At 51.3% G+C, this 20,442-nt stretch overlaps 9 protein-coding genes across 11 annotated transcripts; 5 read left to right on the forward strand and 4 right to left on the reverse strand.

The window, feature by feature from the left end:
- Positions 1-49: 49 nt before the first annotated feature.
- Positions 50-984, forward strand: AAFC00_004090 (uncharacterized protein; the record flags this gene model as incomplete). 2 transcript variants are annotated; one of them, XM_069343672.1, is made up of 2 exons in its annotated part: positions 50-818; positions 896-984. In XM_069343672.1, 2 exons carry the CDS (start codon positions 50-52, stop codon positions 982-984), a joined length of 858 nt encoding a protein of 285 aa, XP_069202223.1. The 2 variants fall into 2 exon arrangements, with proteins under 2 accessions (XP_069202223.1, XP_069202224.1); XM_069343671.1 differs by having other exon boundaries at positions 155-818.
- Positions 985-1,327: 343 nt separating this feature from the next.
- Positions 1,328-2,530, reverse strand: AAFC00_004091 (uncharacterized protein; the record flags this gene model as incomplete). The annotated part of the gene is made up of 2 exons (XM_069343673.1): positions 1,328-1,708; positions 1,772-2,530. 2 exons carry the CDS (start codon positions 2,528-2,530, stop codon positions 1,328-1,330), a joined length of 1,140 nt encoding a protein of 379 aa, XP_069202225.1.
- A 1,114-nt stretch (positions 2,531-3,644) lies between these two features.
- Positions 3,645-4,455, forward strand: AAFC00_004092 (uncharacterized protein; the record flags this gene model as incomplete). The annotated part of the gene is made up of 2 exons (XM_069343674.1): positions 3,645-3,667; positions 3,744-4,455. 2 exons carry the CDS (start codon positions 3,645-3,647, stop codon positions 4,453-4,455), a joined length of 735 nt encoding a protein of 244 aa, XP_069202226.1.
- Positions 4,456-5,492: 1,037 nt separating this feature from the next.
- On the forward strand, positions 5,493-6,614 carry AAFC00_004093 (uncharacterized protein; the record flags this gene model as incomplete). The annotated part of the gene is made up of 1 exon (XM_069343675.1): positions 5,493-6,614. One exon carries the CDS (start codon positions 5,493-5,495, stop codon positions 6,612-6,614), a length of 1,122 nt encoding a protein of 373 aa, XP_069202227.1.
- A 166-nt stretch (positions 6,615-6,780) lies between these two features.
- On the reverse strand, positions 6,781-8,475 carry AAFC00_004094 (uncharacterized protein; the record flags this gene model as incomplete). Its single annotated transcript, XM_069343676.1, has 1 exon — positions 6,781-8,475. The coding sequence occupies one exon, from the start codon at positions 8,473-8,475 to the stop codon at positions 6,781-6,783; it is 1,695 nt and encodes a 564-aa protein (XP_069202228.1).
- Positions 8,476-9,844: 1,369 nt separating this feature from the next.
- Positions 9,845-12,076, forward strand: AAFC00_004095 (uncharacterized protein; the record flags this gene model as incomplete). Of its 2 annotated transcripts, none has more annotated exons than XM_069348137.1 (4): positions 9,845-9,942; positions 10,013-10,102; positions 10,162-11,357; positions 11,421-12,076. In XM_069348137.1, the coding sequence occupies 4 exons, from the start codon at positions 9,845-9,847 to the stop codon at positions 12,074-12,076; spliced, it is 2,040 nt and encodes a 679-aa protein (XP_069202229.1). The 2 variants fall into 2 exon arrangements, with proteins under 2 accessions (XP_069202229.1, XP_069202230.1); XM_069343677.1 differs by having other exon boundaries at positions 9,881-9,942.
- Positions 12,077-12,647: 571 nt separating this feature from the next.
- AAFC00_004096 (uncharacterized protein) lies at positions 12,648-16,181 on the forward strand (the record flags this gene model as incomplete). Its single annotated transcript, XM_069343678.1, has 1 exon — positions 12,648-16,181. One exon carries the CDS (start codon positions 12,648-12,650, stop codon positions 16,179-16,181), a length of 3,534 nt encoding a protein of 1,177 aa, XP_069202231.1.
- Positions 16,182-17,741: 1,560 nt separating this feature from the next.
- Positions 17,742-18,794, reverse strand: AAFC00_004097 (uncharacterized protein; the record flags this gene model as incomplete). Its single annotated transcript, XM_069343679.1, has 1 exon — positions 17,742-18,794. The coding sequence occupies one exon, from the start codon at positions 18,792-18,794 to the stop codon at positions 17,742-17,744; it is 1,053 nt and encodes a 350-aa protein (XP_069202232.1).
- Positions 18,795-19,404: 610 nt separating this feature from the next.
- AAFC00_004098 (uncharacterized protein) lies at positions 19,405-20,222 on the reverse strand (the record flags this gene model as incomplete). The annotated part of the gene is made up of 2 exons (XM_069348138.1): positions 19,405-19,472; positions 19,598-20,222. The coding sequence occupies 2 exons, from the start codon at positions 20,220-20,222 to the stop codon at positions 19,405-19,407; spliced, it is 693 nt and encodes a 230-aa protein (XP_069202233.1).
- Positions 20,223-20,442: the final 220 nt, after the last annotated feature.

The following is a 20,442-nucleotide window of genomic DNA, read 5'->3' on the forward strand; positions in this document are numbered from 1 at the left end:
TGTGTCGATAATAAAAAGTATACTTCTTCCTCGACATCAACAAACAAACATGGCCTCGTCAATCTCGGTCGCCAACACCATAGGCACACCATACACATCAATCGACGACCCGGACATCTCGCGCCCCACCGCCGTAACAGCCTCATCATCAACCATGAACGGCACCCCAACCGCACGCACAACCTCACCACCATACCACGACACCTCCCTTTCGCCATCCGGCTACCGCTCACTCAGCTCCATCGCGCTACACGCCTTCGCCCTCGGCACCTCGCTGGGCCTCTGCGTCCTCCTTGCCCCCTACCTAGCGCTACACCACAACCGGCTGTGGCGGCTGCCCGAGTTCATCGCCACGCTGTGCATCTTCCACTTCCTAGAGTTCTACACGACGGCGCGCTGGAACACGCCCAACGCGCGCGTTTCGAGTTTCCTGCTCTTCAGCAATGGCGCGGCGTATAACGTGGCGCACGCGAGCGCGATGGTCGAAATCGCCGTTTCGTCGCTTCTTTTCCCGCGTTGGCAAGCGCTGGGCTCAAGCAGCTTGACGCTCGCGGTCGGCGCGGCAATGGTCGTCGTCGGACAAGTCGTGCGCAGCGTCGCGATGGCTGAGGCGGGCAAGAGCTTCAATCATATCCCGCAGCGCAAGAAGAGAGATGACCACGTGCTTGTCACCAGCGGTGTTTATGCTTGGGTCAGGCACCCGAGTTATTTCGGGTATTATTACTTTGCCGTCGGCACGCAGGTCGTCGTCGGGAACAAGGTCTGCGCGCTCGTATATGCGGGCGTGCTCTGGGTTTTCTTCAGGAACAGAATCGCTGGTGGGTTATGCCTTTCTTTTTCTCTGTGTTTTTCTGGTGTTAAAGGCCGAGTGTCGTTCACTGACACCACTATGCAGATGAGGAACAGTACCTGATCGAGTTCTTTGGGGAAGAGTACGTGACGTTCAAGAAGAACGTCGGCACTGGATTGCTTTTTATCAAGTGATTGTTTAACCATTCCTCAGCATAGATTTCACTGGTACCTTCTTCGCTTATTTCTCGTTCATCATCATAGTTGTTGCATTTACAAGTTGTTGTTTGATACACCATGTCTCACTTTCCACTCGTCTTGGAAGGATCTCAAAAGTAGAAGAGGAAGACATGCCGGTCCTCTCGGCGCATGCATTTTTTCTTTTTCGTCTATTCATCTGGTCCTGGCCTGGATCTAAAAGCATCAGGTCTAGCACCAGAGGAAGAAACATTAAATTACAAATTACAAAGAACTCGACAGGCATAGCCTTGTTCGAGTTCTTTTTGACTCGTCAGACATGTCAGAACCAGAAGCCCGCTTAGTTCCAGTCCTTGCAAGACTTGGGGTACTGGACGGATCTCTTGACTGACTCCTTGACGCGGTCGCCGTCGACCGAGACGACCATGTTGACCTTGCGCAGCTTCTGAGCCACAGGAGCCAGAGCCTTCTGGTAAGCGTGAATGTTGCCGTAGCTCGGAGAGCCGTAGGCGACGTCGACGTCGAGGTAGAACGAGGTCGTGTTGGTGATGACCGAAGGGTCGAGCATGACGGCCGTGGCGGTCTCGTCCCACAGAGGGAAGATGGTGCCGTAGTAGGCGTGCATGAGGTCAGAGTAAGGGTTGCTGACTTCGTGGATCTCGTCGAGCCAGTCCTGGGTCACGCTGATCTGGTTGGCAACGTTTCCGGCAATGGTGATGTTCTGGGTTTTGTCAAGTCAGTTTTGGCGTTTCCCAAAATAACAGCCTGGGGAGTATAAACTTACGGGGAAAGGTGCGGTCAGAGCAATCTTGGTGCCCTCGGGGTCAATCATGAGGTTGATGTCAGAGTTCCAGTCCGCCTGCATGGTGTCGCCGGTGGTCTGGAGAAGGTTCACATCAATGTAGCCACCCATGATGACGAGCTCACGGCAGTTCTCGGCGAAGGTGGGGTCCATTCGCACAGCAAGAGCGATGTTGGTGAGAGCACCGGCAGAGTAGATGGAAACCTGTCCGGGGTACTTTCTGACCTGCTCGATCATGAACCAAGCAGCGTCCTTGCTGGCGAAGGTGATGTTGGGGTATCCCTCGTAAAGGGCAGCCTTGGAGATTCTGTTTGGATCTCCGCTGGTGGTGTCGAAGCCGAGAGCCTCGTTGGTGAGGTTCTCCTTGGCGAAAGCACCCTCCCATGGCAGGACACCGTGAACCATTTCCCATGCTTGGAAGAGCTCGGGGGTGTTGAGGAGAGGATAGTCGGCGCCCTTGTGGACAGGAATACATTCCAAGCCCCCGACTTCCAGGGTAGCCAGAGCGTGGAGGCCAGTTTGCAGCGCCCACGAGTTGGCGGTGTCACTGACGAGGCCAAGAACGTCCCAACCAGCATCGAGAGCCATCAGGTAGGGAATGAAACCCGCTGTGCTCCAGTCGTTGTCCATGATGACCTTGGGGGTGAGATCATTGCGCTCGCGCTTTTGCTTGGTGGGGAAGGCATCAACGACGGCACTGCCAGCCAATGTGGCGGCGAGGAGAGACTTCAGAGATGGCATGATGATCGATGGAACGAGCTCTGTCACAGGATACTATTGTCACTCTCTGACTTACGGTTCGAGTGCGCGAGGATGTCTGATATTTGTATTTCGCGCTCAGCAGCAAGCTGCCGAGTGATACACATTTTCTTATCAGCCAAGCAGTGACGATAAGTGCGCGAAGGCTATTATGCAAAGCTTGGAGAAGGTTACAGGCAATCTGACCATCATCTGGAGTCTAATGCAGGCACGCGAGCCGGAAACCCATTTTACAGAGATAGCATACTGTAAGTCAAATTAGTGTAGTGAGGTCCGGACGGAGATAGGCAAGATAGTCGGTTGAAGTTCTGAGGGCAAGTGGATCAGTTGGGTGCACAGAGCCGAGGACAGACTTCGGCGGCCTCCGCTGGTCATTAGCGAAACGTGGAAGAACAAATGGAACAGGATCTCCTGCGTGCTGAAGGTTCGAGACCATATCACTTGACCTGCCGCATGGAGGCATACCCAGAAGAACTGGGAGACTTGGCTGTCTTGGGGGTTGTCATTGTGCATCTGTCAATACCGTACCCTAAGGACGGTTGGAGATAAACGTTTCTGGGCCGGTGCCGGAGAAGCACACGCAGGGTTCAGTCTGGTAAGCAAAATAGTGTATTACTTTGAGTGAAGCATGTCTAGAGTGAGGTCGGCAGGGTCCACTTCTTTTTGAACTATGCTAAATCGCCTCGGCGGCACATTAGGTGTACAAGGATATCCTGGATGATGCGCTTACAAGGTCTGAAAACACCTTGCCACAGTTGTCTGTCAGGTGCGTCGCATCGTATAGGGAAGTATACAGTAGGAGACCAATGGTGTCAATTCACCTACTACTTTTGTGTGGTTCCAAGTGGGGTAGGTCTCTGGATGTGGAAAATGTCTCAATTGAGTGGTGAATGCGAGCGTCCATGCATAAAAAAGACGCATGGATGGTGCATGCAAAATGCCAAGAGTCGACGGAAAGAGGAAGGGCCGACGACACAGAAGGCAGTCGCAGTCAGCTCGCGTCGGTCCGCTTACACGTTGAAGTTGAAGTTGAAGTGATTCCTCTTTTGTGTTTGTGCCATTCTACGACATCAGTGTCGGCAATTCCAACGACGACATGGCGCGTAATGCAGAGAAAAGGTGAGTGAGACGAATGGCGCTGCCATATGCTTATGATCAGGCTGTTCAGTAGCTGACACATTGTGAACAAATACAGTCAGTCTATGCTGTTCCGCTTCAGGGCGCAACAAGCAGCAGACCTCGGCATCCTCGACACCACACGCACTCGCCGGCCGAAAGCCATCTCACAGCAAGAGTCTATCCCTACTTGCGAACGCTGGCGCGGACAGGTCCTCAAGGAGATCTCACGCAAAGTCTCCAAGATTCAAGATGCCGCCCTCTCCGACTTCCAGATCCGCGACATCAACGACGAGCTCAACAAACTCTTCAAGGAGAAATGGCAATGGGAGATGCGCATCCGTGAGCTTGGCGGCCCGAACTACATGCGCGGTGGTGGACGCGTGGTAGACGAAGAGGGAAGAGAGATACAAGGAGGCGGTAAAGGCTATCGCTACTTTGGAAGAGCACGAGAACTGCCAGGCGTCAAGGAATTGTTCGAGGCTGCCACAGTCAAGCCACCCGAGGACAAGGCTCTGGAGAAGAGGGCAGATCTACGACAAAAGGTCGACGCGGCCTACTACGGATACAATCTTGACGAGGAGGATGGCACTCTGCTTGGATATGAAAGCGCCACGGAGAAGGAGTCGTTCGACGCCTTTATGGCTGCAGCCGACGACAAGGGAGATGCAGATTGGGAACCATTACCTGGAGACTCTGGACACGGAGATGCATGGATTTTGCCCACCGCAGAGGACGTCGAAACGGAATTGATCGAGAGGAGGAAACGCAAATTGCTCGACAAGCTATGAGCTCTTCAGCCTGACCTGACATATAAGCTGTCCAGCCTGCCGACCTGCCAAGGCGACACCCATCCACGGGTGAGATTAAAGCCGACTGACCTCTCAATCTCGTCAGAATGTGATTCACATATCCTTGGGGTTAGCCCGTTGAAGACGGATACAACAAGCTCACTCGGCGCTGGCAATCCGGCTTGATGCACACAGACATCCAAAAGCACAGCAGACAACCAAAAGTCGTTCTGCAACCCTTTGAGAGCTGTAGCTGAATGTTGCTACTACGGTTATTACTGCTGAAGTCGCGCCGCACAGCGACTATCACTATGGCTAATGGAAACCCATTCGGTGATCTTTGCATCCAGGACAAGACTCAAGGAACTTTGACTCGGATAATACTAGGAGCATGCACGCTATGGCAAATGACGACGGCACTCTTACTGCAAGAAGTAGAGGAAACAATGAGGGGCTGTATTGACAGACATCCAACAAGACCTCACCCGCATGCATAAATGTACAAAGCACTCCTCAGTGAGGACGATGTGCTAATATGGGTCCGCTCGACAGACTCTGTGGTCACGGTGTGGACCGGTCGTCTTGCGGTCGTTGTTCTCCGTAGTAGTATTGAGAGTCGTCTCCGGAAGCCGACATAAGCAGAGGCGGCGGCTGAGATTTCGCATTTCACCCGCACTTCCGCCTCGCCCGCATTCCCAACTTACACCTCCAGTACTTTTCGTACTCTTATCCCCGAAAGACCGGACGTCCCCGATAGCATAGCTAGAGCAAATAATATAAACAAGATGTCCGTCCTACCTACTGAATTACAATTCATCTTCGCACATATCTCTTCAGTTATAGAATTATCTAAGAGCTTTCTCTTTCCTTATCGCAACAGATACATAGTAGTTGCGAGGCAGGCGATATTATTACGAAGTTCTATTCCAGCTGCAAGCATATTACTTGCTTCTTTGATTCCAACCATATCGACTTCCACAATCTATCATCTTACATCTGCCACAACAACCACAGACCAGCCACCTACAACAACAGCAATGGCTATCCAAAGCGAGATCACCGTCCACAAGATCGCCCATCCCAAGGGATCCAAAGTCGACTTTGGCGCCGAGATCAGAGGCGCCGACCTCGAGAATCTCAGCGAGCTCGACTTCGCAGTCATCAGACGTGCACTGTACGAGAACAGCGTTGTACTGTTGAAGAACCAGCAGACGCTCTCTCCTCGTGCTCAATTCGAGTTGACTCAGCGATTCGACCCCGTGTCGACTTCGTATGGTCATGGCAAGACCATCGACGCCAAGCGCTCCGTCCTGCACCCGGATCTCAAGACTATTCCCCACCAGCCCCAGGTGCAGGTCATCGGTAACGGTCCTGTTGCCGAGTACGAAGGTCTCAAGAACATCACCCTCAAACATCCCCACCACAAGACTTTCCACGCCGATCCCCTTTCCGAGGCCGACGACAGGGATAACACGCGCTTCTACCGCTGGCACATCGACGCCGCGCTCTACGGCTTGCACGCTCCCCGTGTGACGACGCTGATGGCCGTCAAAGTGCCCAAGACAGAACCGCTAAACCTTCGTTATGATGATGAGAGCAATGATGAAATCAGTGTTCCGAGGGGCAGCACTGCCTTTGCCAGCTCGTACAAGACGTACGATTTGTTGTCCGAAGAAGACAAGCAGTTTGCTCGTACGACCAAGGTGCAGTACGCGCCTCATCCTTATATCTGGATGTCACCTGCACGTTCGCGCTCCGATGGATTGGGCTTGGTATCTGAAGGTAAGGAACTCCCTTACTCTGAGCTACCGCCCATCGAGAAGGACAAGGTCAAGATTCTGCCCATGACCTGGAAGAACCCCGTCACGGGCCAGCTGGCTCTACAGGTCCATCCTTCAGCGATCGAGAAGCTGCATCTCGCTGATGGAACCGTTATCGACGATTTGAAGGAGGTCAGAGAAATTGTGCACCGCATGCAAAGACCTGGCATTGCTCCTGAGTTTGTGTACCCGATCGACTGGGAGGAAGGCGATCTTGCCATTTTCAACAACCACGGAGTGCTTCACAGCGTGACTGGCTCCTTCTTGCCAGAGGAGGTTCGCATCTTCAGGCAATGCAACCTCGCAGCGAGCGAGGGCCCTCTGGGACCAGACAATTAGAGGTAGCTGTGAAGGTGCGGGCGTCATAACCCGTATATAGAGTGCGATGCGCAGGTTTGCTGTTTATGTCTCATCGGCGTTTGGGAAGGTATGGAATGGTTAGCGAGTTCAGCATGCAATCCATTCTCAAGTATATATATAAAAGCCCTTTCAATTAGAACGAATATCATGATCTTTTACGTCGCATCATTGCTTCCGCGTTCCTTTGCATGAAAGATTCCCCAAGACTGCCAGTCATGGTACCCCTGCCGGTCAGACTTGGCCTGGAGAATGAGTCATAATACGACCCATGGCCGATCGAGCTCGAGATGTAATCATTCTCCTCGGCTGGGAAATCGAAAATAGGATCGTCTCTGACCGAAGGCCGGGAGAAGCCCGGGGAGATTGGCTGGGTGGACGAAGTAGAGGATGAGCGAATCTTCAACATCGGAAGGCTTGCACTCGTGGCACTGTTGTTGGACTTCTGTGGCGATATCGGAGAGAGATTAGTGTCTGGACTGAGCGAAGGAGAGGAGGACTGTCGATCCACCCGAGATCCCTCGATATCCTCCCGAAAGTCGACTTCCCACTCGAGATCAGACGGCCGCTCGGTATCTCCTACGTCCTCGTCGAGAGGAAATGGCGAGGCGAGATCTTCGAAGTCTGTGACGGCATTCCCGGGTTGCGTTCCAAGCGCGGCGGCACCTAAGCTGATGTTGGACTGCGGCTGAATAGACAAGCCTTGTGTCAAACTACTGGAAAGGGTTGATGGAAGAGTCTGACTTGAGGTTTCGTTGCCGAGAGAACCTGGTGACAATGAGGGCGATTGCAGTGGAGATGCATCTTCGAACGTCGCTCCGCCTTTCTTTGAATGGTGCAAGGCGTCCGCCTGTCGGACTGGGGCATACTCTCTCTCCGTGGGCAGATCGTCATTAGGATGTACAGCCGGTAGATCATCGGCCAATTGCAACATTACACGCATCTGCTTCGAGCTCTTCCTGCCACCAGGGGGTTTCAATACGGACACAAGGCCTTCCGACCCAGTTGATGGGGTCCTGGGACCATGTCTAGGCCTCGGCTTGCCTTCAGCATCTAGCGTGGGCTCTGTGTTGGCTCTTTGCAGGGACTGCCTGTCCGAGAACAGAGTCTCCGAACCTCGATGCTCCATAAGATCTGGTGCCGAGGGTGATCGCTCAAGCCCTGGCTTATCGTCAAGAAGCGGTAGGAAGGCAGGCGTGAACAGGCCCATGAAATCCTTCTCGCGCTCGTAACTAGGTCTGATATCCTCAAGACCGGAGTTTGCGGTCCTACGGTCGATCCTTGTTCGCACGTTTCCGTGATCTTCAGTCGGCTTTTCAAGCTTCGGCGCTTCCGATGGAGCAGTACCGTTGATGAGCACATCTTGAGATCTGGATGGCTGATGCGAGATAGTGGAATGTACTTCACCGTGCTCATTGCCATGGTCGGACCCCACCGGCACTTGTTCTTGCACATTCTGTATCTGTTTCCAGATCTCCTGTTCAAATCGTTTGAACTCCCTCTCCTTCTGAGCAATGAACTTGTGTATCTGCTCGTCGAGTTGTTTCCTTTTCAGCTCAAGCTCTTGCATGAAGCCACGCACTTCCTCATTTGTCTCTGCGATCATTTCCATGTTCTTGCGCCAGGCGGCACGCCGGCTTTCCTCACGAACACTAGGTTTGGCATGCTCCCGAGGCGTTCGGTTCCCGAGCGAGGGTTGCGCTGTTTGTCCGTGAATCGGACTTGGCCCTACTGCGGAAGTGATCGCATCACTCTTAGTGCTTGGTGATTCAGACGTCTGATCCGGCTGTAGTCGAGATGATGGCACAGGATTGGCGGCCGTGGAGGACTCAGTGGGGCCCATCAGAAGAGCTGATTTGAGATCTCAGCGCTGAGGATGGCGTCTTTCCGGCTTCTTATCGAAGACTACGTGGTTGGGATTCATATACGATTTCCGCTGGGCAAGATAACCTCAGGTTTGATCCGGCAAGGTAGTGTCGGAACGGAAAAGAGCCAGGCCAGGAGGTGTGAGTAGAGTATAAAAGAGTGACGATGAACCCAGTTTGGAACAAAAGGAGCAGTTTGCGACGTCGCCGCTGTTTGACTTTGGTGGCTATGAATGGGTTCCTTGGTGCTCACTAGCAAAACCTGGCAGTGTGGACTCCGATGATGCGCGATAGCTGATAAGTCAGGGCGACAATGGTAGCCTTGAAAGCTCTACAGGATTTAGTACGACGAGAATCTGGCCTGGATTTCGATCGCGATCCGCTGAAGTGCAGGTGCAAGATTGTGCAAGGGGTATGGGCGTACAGTAGCCTGCAGTCACTAGATGGTATGACCCTGTGCGACAGATGCAGCGAATGTCAAGCAGATGCTACCGACAGGAGAAAGTAAACCACCTGAGATTCAAGAAAGAATCAGAGCCAATGGTGCAAGCAGATGTGAGATTGTGAGGATGCCATAGCTGTAGGTAAGCCTTGAATGCAAAAGGGAAAAAGATTGTGACATGTAGCACGAGCGAGTATCAGCAGCAGAACTAGTACAGGTACAGGTAATAATGGGCGGAAGCGGGTGGATTCCAGATGCAGAAGCCCGGACGATTAGCAGATCCTTTCGCCTCTGTTCCTGCAAATGTATAGTCCACTTTCCACTTCCCGAGACTCTCGTATAAGACTTCGAAACTCGCCATCGCATCCAATGGCAAAATCGATGAAAAGGGCCGAGCAGTTGCGACAGTTTGCGACCAATCAGCGTTGGTCAGACTCTCGGGCTGATGCCGTAGCGGGCGTTTCTTGCGGGACGTGGAACGGTTTCCGACCTTCTCCATATGTTGCTTCTCGTGCTTCATCTATGTTGTGGGTATACCGAACTATATATCATCCGAGAGACGCGCAAGACGGACAAGCGAACACACAAACCCCTTCCTTGGGTGCCCAGATCTTGCGCTGATCGCCGTGCTCCCCGCTGCTGATCCATAATACTCGAACTATCAGATCAGCAGTGTAGCGCCACTACTTTGGTGCCCTGTCCCTGATCCGGGTTCACGTGTCTGTGTTTGCAAAATTATCAGCTTTCTTTGCGTTTGCCGGGCCTACATGCTGAGATAATTACATAATCTTGTATTCGGAATACCCATAAGTGCTATCGAATCTCCGATTTTGTACGCGGATTTGTTGTTAGTCGGTCCTTGATTGGGGGAAGCTTACCTGAGATGATGCCGCTGGGCCACAAACATGTCGACTTCACTATCTGGGGCGGAAAGCCTAGAGATGACCCGACGGCGGGAACGCGCTGCTATTGCCGCTCAAGCGTGCCAGACTTGTCGTAGCAGGTGAGTTGATGGCTGCTCATTGCTGAATATCTTCTCATGTGGGTGCTGAGATCTGGTGCTCGCGTCTTAGGAAGTCAAAGTGTGATGAACAGCGTCCCAAGTGCGGACTATGTAGGCGCCTGGGGGCCGATTGCGTCTACCGTGAGCCGCAACCCACAAAGTAAGTAGGCATCGTCTTTGCGTGGTGCATTGTCGGCGTTGTGCTCACTGCCTGTCTAGAAAGGATAAAACTATGGTGCATATCCTGGAGACATTGCAGCGCCTTGAGAACAAATTCGACACTCTTCAAGTGTCAAGCTCTCCCACTCCACCCTTATATCAGAATCATCCGACAAATAGTGAAGCTCGATCCTCGAATGGAGGCGAAACTTTGGGAGCCTCCCGAATAGGCTCTTCCACTGGACGGTCAATAAGCCGTGCACTCACCCAGACATTCCCAAAGGAGCTTCAACGATCCTACCAACATTTGACAGTGGCGCATAAAGTCTTGCTCTGGCCAGCAATCTACTTACATATCCTCAATTCCGGTCTTGCGGCCGCGACTGATCTGGAGCATGTTCTACAGGACGGCACGCCATGGTTCATTCATCTAGAGCTTGCCAAGCATCCCAATACGTTGGCTTGGGATACCCAGATGAGAACTTATCCGATACAACAAGTTCAAGGCCGGGGGATGAGAGTGGGTTTCACTGAGCTCACAATGGACAGAGTTCAGCGACTTGCTAACGCTTATTTCAACACTTTCAACCTTCTGCTACCAATTCTCGACCAGGAGCAGTTCATGGAAGATGTAGTCGGGTCAGTCATGCGAAACGGATTTGCAGACGGAGACCCGAGCGCCTGTTTAGCTCTTCTTGTTTTCGCTTTAGGTCAGGTCGCCATCGATGGTGTGTACGGCGAGCCTGTCAGTAGCTACAATGGCAGCGCGAGCGGACTTCGTGGAGGCACTGCGGACGAGCCTCCAGGCATCGATCTCTTCAACGAAGCAAGACGACGTGTTGGTTTCAGTGTCCATGCCTGTACTCTGGAAAATGTACAGATTCTCCTTCTGCAAGCGGCATACTATGAGGCGTGTGCCAGGCACATGGATTTCTGGAGGGCTACAGTTGCCGCATCTATGTCTTGTCAAGTGCTGATCAGATGCGAATCAATCGACTGGTCGACTCCCAGGGCTGACCTCATAAAAAGAGCCTATTGGACATGTGTCCTTAGTGAGGACATGTACCATCTAGAATTGGATTTGTCGCAGACCGGCATACACACTCTCGAGGATCAAGTGCCTCTACCGTACTTTCACGAAGCGCAGAACATGTCTGGAAATGAATCAGACGAGCGCTCGCACTTTCAGTACCACTTTTTAGCGATGATTGCGCTGCGTCGACTCATCACGAGGATCCACAGTTCCATACACGACAGTAAGTTCAAACCGTGACGAATGACAATAATAAGACTGTCTTTTTGCTGACACTGTCATGCAGCCAGCAGCGCGACAGCAGAGTCGACGGAGGATTATGGCGGGCCTCCTGTGCACGTGATAAAGGAACTCGCTCGACAGCTGGAGTCCTGGCGCTCGCTCTTACCACGACCGCTCCAATGGTCAGATAGCGACAAATTCGATTTTCCCGTCACCACACTGGTCACACGACGATCGCCTGACACATTTTTTGTGCTAGACCAGGGACCGGTCCCTATCAATCATCGGTCCAACCTTGACATCATCACTGCCCAATTGCGCACCCGGTTCTATTATGCTCGTTTCATGATATACCGGCCGTTTGTGTACAAGGCTCTTCACTTCCCCGAACTTATGTCACCGGACGACGTAACATGTTGCGCACTGGCGATCCAGTCGGCATGTCTTTGGCCGATAGCAATGGCGCCACCTAAGAACAAGAAGCGACTGGTGCCTCACTTGTTCACGTGGACCCAAAACTTCATGGGCATACTGCTCATACTGCGGATGACTACAGAAAACACTTGCCTGAAAGGCATCTGTGATGAGAGGGTGAATAGAGAAGATCTGGAGCAAACGGCATCTCTCATGTTGGATTGGCTAAGAGACATTAAGCAAGTCGACGGGATCGCTGAATGGAGTTGGAAAATACTAAGTCCGCTCTACCTGGCTCAATCTTGAAGGTGAGCGAAAAGCAACATCTGGGTTCTGAAAGATCAGTATTGATCGACGGATGGAAACAGACATTGAGGCATAATTGGCTTCACTCTCACAGGATACCCTACATCTTATTCAGTTGTTCGAAAAGCATAGATAGGTTACAGTAGATAAGGTCGATGTCCACGAAGAACGAAGAGTGTCTGAGGCAAATTCAAGCAAGCGTGGAGACACCCAGTCTCGGATCAACTTGAACCATCTTAAGGCACTGTACCTGCAATGGTTTTGTCTAATCAAGACATATATCCTATGCCACGCGCGGTGTGATCGAGTCCGGTCGACGCGAGTCATGCTCGACGGGCAAACACGACCAACGACTCTTCCGCTCGACTCGCATCGTCAACTTCTCGGCCAAAGAAGTCCAGATCGGGTCGCAGCCTTTCCCTTCTTTACATCTACCAACTCTCTTCAACAACGAGGGACTCTGCTCAATTCCCCGGAAATCACTCGTTTTGCACTTCTCAGAAACGATGAGTCCTGCTCTCGACTAGTTCCCCTTCTCCCGGCGACATTCAACACCAGCCATGGATGTGCCATGTTCTGCAATCCTCATCGACCCGTGCCATCCAAGGCAGCTCTCCGTGTCCTTCGCCAACTCGCATATATATCATCCGGAACCGCTTGCGGTGCGGCCGCGCTCGTAGTCGAGGAACGAAGACGCCAGATACGCGTGGCCAAAAAGGTCGTGGAAAATTCAAAGAGGTTGAAACAACACCCTAGATATGCTCACTCGAGTACCGCCACTGTCCTCCCGCAGAACGATAGCATCACCGACAATGGTGAGACAAGCTTCAGAGAGCAGACGCAAGACTTGACGACAGCACGCGAAGGCGGTGCAGTGGCTTCGCAGAGTGATGCTACGGCGTCCGCGAAACACACGACTATCCAGAGTGAACCCGAGTACCAGCGTGTTGAGTCTGAGGCCTTCCGTGACAATACTTTACCGTCGGAAGTCGACAAGGCTTACAGAAAATTCTCTAAACGTCAACGCAATGCTCGGTCAGCACGGCCGTTGACGGATGCACACGAGGATAATAATGCCGGTTATCAAGGCTCAACCTACCGCGACCGACGAAGTTACAGTCAACTGGCGATGTTGACTAATACATCCAACATCGAGGCAAACTTGTCGACACCGGACATCGACTCGAAGCAGTCAATAATGATTCAGCTTTTGTCCGGACATCACGGAGAAACCCTCCACGAGCCCTCCTCGCGACTCAAGACTCCCTCTACAAATCCACCGAGCCGAGCTCGCACGTCTCGAGCACACTCTGTATCTAACAACGACTCGGTTAAATCACTAAAGAGCCGATCTGCTGCTCTCAACTCGGCAAGAATAAAGCGGTCTGTGTCCGCCTTTCTCGCCCTATATCCACACAGTACACTTTCAGACTCGTCTAAATCAAACACGGACATGGTCGCGCTTGCTGCAAGCTTGCTCGAACAAGCAGCACAGGCAGGTCTGCTCCAGTCCTTACAGCGCATGACTGTCTGGATGTTGCGCAGAGATGTACTTAGCTCGGACCTTCTGCACAGCGTTTGTCTGAACTCATATTGTGTGTTCGCTCAGAACGATCATCTGCCTGCCTTCAACTTCTATACGCAGCTTCTGCTCAACCCAAAAGTACAACAATTGACCCCAGGCCTTGATCAGTGCAAGTTGCTCGTCACTGCGAGTATGCTCGAGGTCGATCCCAAGCTTTTCTCTGATCCCGGGCGCCTCGATTTTGCTCGAACGGTCAAGAAAAACAATCATGCCAGCAAGATGGTCATTGAATGTTGTGAAGCGCTGCTCAAGGCCGAACGCCCCAATGCCGCTATGCTACTGCTGCAGCATTGTGCCTTTAGTACAAGGATCGTCAGGAAGGATGCGCGCCTCGCAATGGTGTGTGAGATATATCAGACCTTCCTTGATGCAAATGACCTTGTTGGCTGCACAAAGTTGCTACGATGGATGGATGAGAATAGCCCGGACTTACAGCCAAGGTTACGCTCTTTAGCTGTTCTGTGCAGTGATAGCCAGGCCAACGTAGCTCTTGTCAACCTGTGCAAATACATTCGCACTCGTCCGCAGCAGCATCTTCCGGACGAAGTATATCCTGCCCTATACTCGGCACTGGCCTTTTTTGGTCATAGAGAGACGGCGAAACAATTTATACAAAGCTCGAGGAGACCCACAGATGATGCCTTGATGAGAGATTGTCAGCCCGCGTGGGCTGCGCTCCTCGAGAGGTTCTGGAATGACACGAAGAATCTGATGACTGTCGACAATCTTTTCCAAAGCATGCATCAATTAGCGGGCAAGACTGGTACTGGTCCAGCACTGTATAATGCGATGATTTGCGTCAGCGTCCGTGCCGGCAAAGTATCCAAAGCTGAAGAATACCTGCGACGAATGCAAGATAACGGGATCCAACCCAATCTGACGACTTTCGCCTACTTCATACATGCGGCTGCAAGGTCACAAGAGTGGCAGAAAGTAGAGTCGTTGCTTGGTCTTCTTGATGCTGCTGTTTTGGCGAACGCCACGTCATCCGAAAGAGCTACGCTCTTTGACCCTCTGCTCTCCGAGTATGTTCGCCACCATGAACCATCCGAGGTTTGGGCGTTTGTCGCTCGAGCCATTGACATCTATCGACTCGGCATGAGTCGAACCACCAGCCAGATCGTTCTTGAGTCGTTTGTACATGGGGGGCGGATTGACTTGATTCCTCAATGGACTGCCTACATGGCAACTCATGGCATTCGCCTCGCTATGGGTGCGCAAGCTGCGGTAGCTATGCTTAGACGGTATTACTATGATATGCGCCCATCGCACGTTGTCATGATGTGGCTCGGACGTAACCTAACCAGGCAGGCACCCGATTTGCGATCAGAAGGGCTCGACTTACTGCTGCGTGAAGCAATCGCCTACGATATCCGGGAATCGGGAACCGGTGCCAATTCTCGGCGCCTTTCCGAACGCGCCCAAGCCCGGCTCAAGCTCCTAGGTGTGGGTGAAGGTGTGCTCAGCGGTCCCAACGCGATCCGGCGCGATAACATGTGCGAAAGTGCTGCCAAAGCCGCTGAGAATGCAACCGAGGACAACGACCGGCTTTATACGGAAGCAGAGCTGAAGGAAGGTCTCGAGGAAGAAACGAGTGTACACGAGGACTTTCAAGAAGCAATTGGAGAAGATCTAGAAGATGTCGATTCTGGCTATGCTTCAGATACTGCGTCAGGCCTGCCCACAGCTTCGGATTCCCTCGGTCGACGAAGAAGGGAAACAGAAATTCTTCTCGCTTTATCCTTAGGCAATCCTGCTGACGCTGTGTCACTGTACAAGCAATCGCTCTCGATCGACAGACTCCCACTCTCGTCGCTTTCTCTCGAAAGCGCCATCACAGCAAGTATTCGTTCTCACGAGGGTGACACAACTGAAGCGGAAGAACTATTCGGCTCTGCGCAGGATGCAGGTATGAATGTTTCGGCGGCTTTGCTGCCGCTCCTATTGCAGCGCATAAAGAATTTGAGTAAAGAAGGTCGTTCTCAGGCCCTCGAAGAACTGCAGACGACCGTCTCCGAATTTTATCGAATAATGGAGGAGAATAACATTCCTGTGCGGCATCACGTGGTGACAGCAGCAGCGCAGGCTCTCATGAAGCACGGAAAAGCGAACGCAGCAGTATCACTGCTTCGTAACGTTTACGATTCGTCAGCTGCATCACCTGCCGGCAAGTCCTTTGATTTACCAGCCATGACGACCTTGTTTCAAGGGTACGCGAAGAGCGAACAACTTGATGGCATGGAATGGACAGTCAATACCATTCTCGACGAGAATTATCGTATCAACAACGCCTTCCTAAGGACATTGAAGCATGCCAAGTCCCATTTCAAGCTTGCAGCTTCCGTGACCAGCAACGAGAGTTACGCTCGCATAGCTTCACGAGTCGATCAGCTAAGAGATGCCTGTAAGAAGCGGCAAAGAGAGCAAATCCGCGCAACGACCAGTTTTGGCAACCGACTTGTCCGCTGCCTTTGCAAAGAACACGGAAAGTCAAGGGACAGGCAGACAAAGACCCTGTAGATTTGGAAGCACCACACCTCTTGAGGCATTGGCTAGACCCAAGTGTCGTCCGAAGATTTATCGCATCAACCTACCTCTTAGATGCCGAGCCTCACTACGCTCCAGGCCGTTGGCATGGCAAATTGTGATCAGCTATCATTCCAGTTTACGAGCCGAGCACTGGGTCACGCAATCTTTGATTCAGTGCCTGAAGCGGTGCTGGGCTATAGTTGCCATGGTCAGAACTCCTCACTGCCATAGGCACCAGCTTGACTTGAGGAGGACTCTAAGAAGAGCATCTAATCCCATGCATAATGGTGGAAACAAGTGTTTAAAGCATGAACTTGCTCTGAATGCCTTAATCATCATCGTGCCGTGCCGAGTAATGGCACAAAATCATAGAAAAGACATACAATCACAATCTCGAGAGCCAGAATCACAACTCGACCCTGTATATAAACACATAGTACTGAGTACATACAAACCCTACAGCATATCGCACGAATGTCTAATCGTATCTTATCTATTCCATTTTAATGGGGGCGAAATGAACCCTGTCAATCGGCAATGCATTCTTCTCGACACACGACTCCAGAACACGAACTTGGGACCATTACGCCGCAAGAACAAAACCAAGTATACACCTATCAATTGCCTTTCCTCAACCGAATCACAGACACAAAGACAATGCAGACACCTCCGAAATTGTAAAAACATCAGTTTTGAACAAAGTTGAGCAGTCAAGATAGGTTAGGTATCGCGCAATCAAATATCAAGCGACGTTAATGCTTCTAATGTATCGATAGCAAGCCACAAAGCTAGCCAAAGTAGGCTAGACTGTGCAGACTCCAGCTTAATGGAGCGCTTTCGCTACTCCTAGTAATTAGAGTCGTTCCAATCATGAAAGTAGATTGATGCGCTGGAACCTGCTGGGTCAAGTACAATCAGAAGAAGTGTCTTAGTCGGCGTAGGTGCTTGACGGGTGCTTAATAGGCGTGGTATGATGATATACTCGTCCTAGAAACCCCTTTATTATTGTTTTGACAAAAGTGAGTCTCAGAGACTGTTTCGTCTTGATGAGCTGAAGACTGACGGCTTGACCTTAAGTGAAGTAGAAAGTGAAAGGCATCTTGAGATGGTGATACACAACAGTGTGATACTTGCATGCCTAAGTAAGCTTTATCAGCAGCGTTGTTCCAAAGGTCTTTTGTTGTCGGACTCAGTCGGTCTTGTTTCGGGTGTGTTCCCCTGCGTCGACGGAATACTCCTCACGAGGCCAGAAGAACGATGTTGGACAGATATAAGACTGGCATGAGATCTTGAGGGCTTGAGCGGGCCTAGAGTGACTGGCGAAGTGTTTCTCGCATTTGTTCATGTACCTATATACTTCCACACGCTACCCATCGGTAGGTAGATAGAATGCCATTTACGACGTGGTCATCTGATATGCGAGGAATCGTTAAGGAAAGTTATGTTTGGATATGCAAACAGCAAACAGCATAGAGGTTCGAGGCGAGGATAGATCGAGCAAGGGGACTGCGGGACTCTGTGTGTACTTCATTGATCATTCATATAGGACACTTACGAGCTCCCTTCATCACCATCTATATGCTTTGTATGCAACTCTGCCACTTCTGGAATGATAAGTGATTCAATCTCTGTTTCATTTACCCCAGCCAGCACAGCATCCGTTTCCTCTCCTGTTCGGTCGCTGTGTGGCACGCGAATCCACTTTTCCCCAGCCGGTGAGACAAAGACAACCTCCCTTTTGCGAGTCGCCAATAGATTCCCGATCACCAAGTGATGCGAGTATCGCTTCAGCGCATACTCTGCCTTTTTGACCAGCAGACTAGAGTCGGTCTCGAGTTTGAAACTCACAATCATGCCTTCTGGTGACCATGCGTCGACGAGACTCTTGAGAAATTTGGGAACAGGCTCGAGACCAATAACCAGACGTTTGCCTTCGATCCGTGCCGCAGGCATGTTCTTCTCGTCTTCAAATTCTCCATTGGACTGGTTGAAGTCTTCCATCGACTGGATCTTGTGTTCTACCATCCTGTCACTGGGAATGAAGAAGTCCGACACTGCGGCAGCGAGGTAGAACAAGGCGCTAGACCCAAGAGGCCGCAAAGTAAACGCCATCTCGCGTAGTAACCACAAGTAATCATTGACGGTGACGAAAGGGACTAGCAGCAATTTCCTGGTCTTCCGAGCATCGTCGTACTTTCGCCACACCTCAGCCATCTGCTGCTGATACTCCTGATTGACCGTGACAGAGCCGCCGGCATTTTCGTGGACAAAGTCGAGGAAGCAATTGGTGCTGTGAGAATAGTGCCGCGAATACGGCAGCAGCGAGTGCTGACGATGTAGGAAGATGACAGCGTAGCCAGCCTCTAGAAAATATTCGGCGCTCGTGGCGCCCCGGGTGCCCGCGCTGAAGTTGTCGACGAAGCGAACCATTTGGTTCTCTAGTGGTACCGTGGTTCCTCCCGAAGTCACAAGTACGACTCTCCGTTTCTCTTTGGCATGATGACTGACGAAACCACGCGCCAGCGCAGAACTCTTCTGCAGCGTCTTGGGCTTGGGGTTGGAAGAGAAGTACTCATGTTCGGGAAGTGGTTGTGCTTCGCTCATGACTTTTATTAGATTGAAGCGCCGGCCGGGGAAAGACGTCGACTGTGTGCTTGGTAATGTATCGGTACGTGAAGAGCCGCAATAAGTCCAGATCTGAGGATCTGTGGCTGCCTTCTGCGGTCACAACGAAATCTTGGGCGAACAATATATGCTTTTTGAGTCTCGTTTAAACAGTCAGGCTGTTTCCTAAGCAGGCAGGATTATTAGTGGCACAATTGATTCGGCTAGAAGGAGCTGTTTTTGATAAACGCCGGTACTATGAATACTGCATAGATCAGATCCCGGGGAGAGCTTATGTTATTGTCAAGGTAGATCGACCATCTATTATCATCATTCATTCACCAGGCTGTCGCCTCAAGTCAAATCGTACAGCGCGCATGTTCGTAATATCATAGTCAAATCACCTGTTCCAATGCAACTACGGTCATTATAACACGTACGCCTTCCATAAGCTGAGTTCTAGTACATGCAGACGTATATCGTCCGACTGTGCGGTCTAACAATAATCTGCATCGACCCTAATAGGTGAATGCAGCAGACCATACTGTCCTTGTTCCGCCTTCAACTCTAGTGAGCATAATCCGATGCCGTGAAGCCACTTGGCAATTCCTCATTCATCTTTGTCGCCGCTTTGCGAGCTTGCAAACTTTTTCGGATCGTGAATTGTGCATGTCAGAACTGTAGTCTCATGTCAGCACCAGTCTCAATTGCGAGTTTACCGCCTCATGATATAGAGCTTGCCTGAAGGATTGCATGCAGGTGAAGAGTGAAAAGGTAAAGGGCGATGTCCGGGCTCGACTCACCATGTCCGGAGTGGATATGTTTGGTATCCATATCATCCCAAAGCAGATATGCGTCAGGGCATAGACTCGCTCTTATAGCTATATTCTCCGCACTGTTCGTGCCTCGACAGTAGTCGTAAATGCCCGTTTTGGCGTCGATATGTCTGTCTTCCTTTGGACAAACTGACAAGACGTCTTGTAGGCAACCGGCACCGGTATCCCAATCGTCGAGTTCGCCGTGACACCAGATGGGAACGGAAATGCCTTTTTCAATGTCCACGTCGTAGTACGTCACGTTCGAAAAGCCACCGAAAGTGGCCTCCACCACGGTATTATGGTCCCGACGGCTCTCGACAAAGGTAGACTTTCCATTAGCCGTAGGTGCAAGGTAGAACTTGGGTGACGTGTGTTCGGACGCTGGAAGATATAGCGATCCGCCGGGTACAATAAATTCATTCGTTCTTATTAAATCGGGATATTCTGCCTTGTCCTTGGCCGCCCAGTCATTACTGACGTGTATTCCCACGCTGTGTTCATTCACAAACTTGATGCCGAACCTGGTGTCTGCTGCATTGGTCGGAGCCGCCAGAATGGTGTGAGCGTGGAGGAGCAAGACTAACAGCTTATGATTTGACCTTGGACGCATTTTGTAGTAGAACTTATCGGTTCCTTGATGGATGTTGCAGTCTCGGAAAACGACTAGTTGCACAGAAGAACGACCAAGAGAATAGAGAATGAGTAGCTTTTTACTTATAGCCTCAACTTAGGACTATGGTTATTGGCTCAACAGAACGTGGGCATCAGGAATCAGAATATGTATATAGGTCTGACCTACCGTAGTTCTTGATAGATACTACCAAGAGTCG

The sequence above is a fragment of the Neodothiora populina genome (genome assembly GCF_041146345.1).
Source record: "Neodothiora populina strain CPC 39397 chromosome Unknown canker_contig_17, whole genome shotgun sequence".
Taxonomy (NCBI): Eukaryota; Fungi; Ascomycota; class Dothideomycetes; order Dothideales; family Dothioraceae; genus Neodothiora; species Neodothiora populina.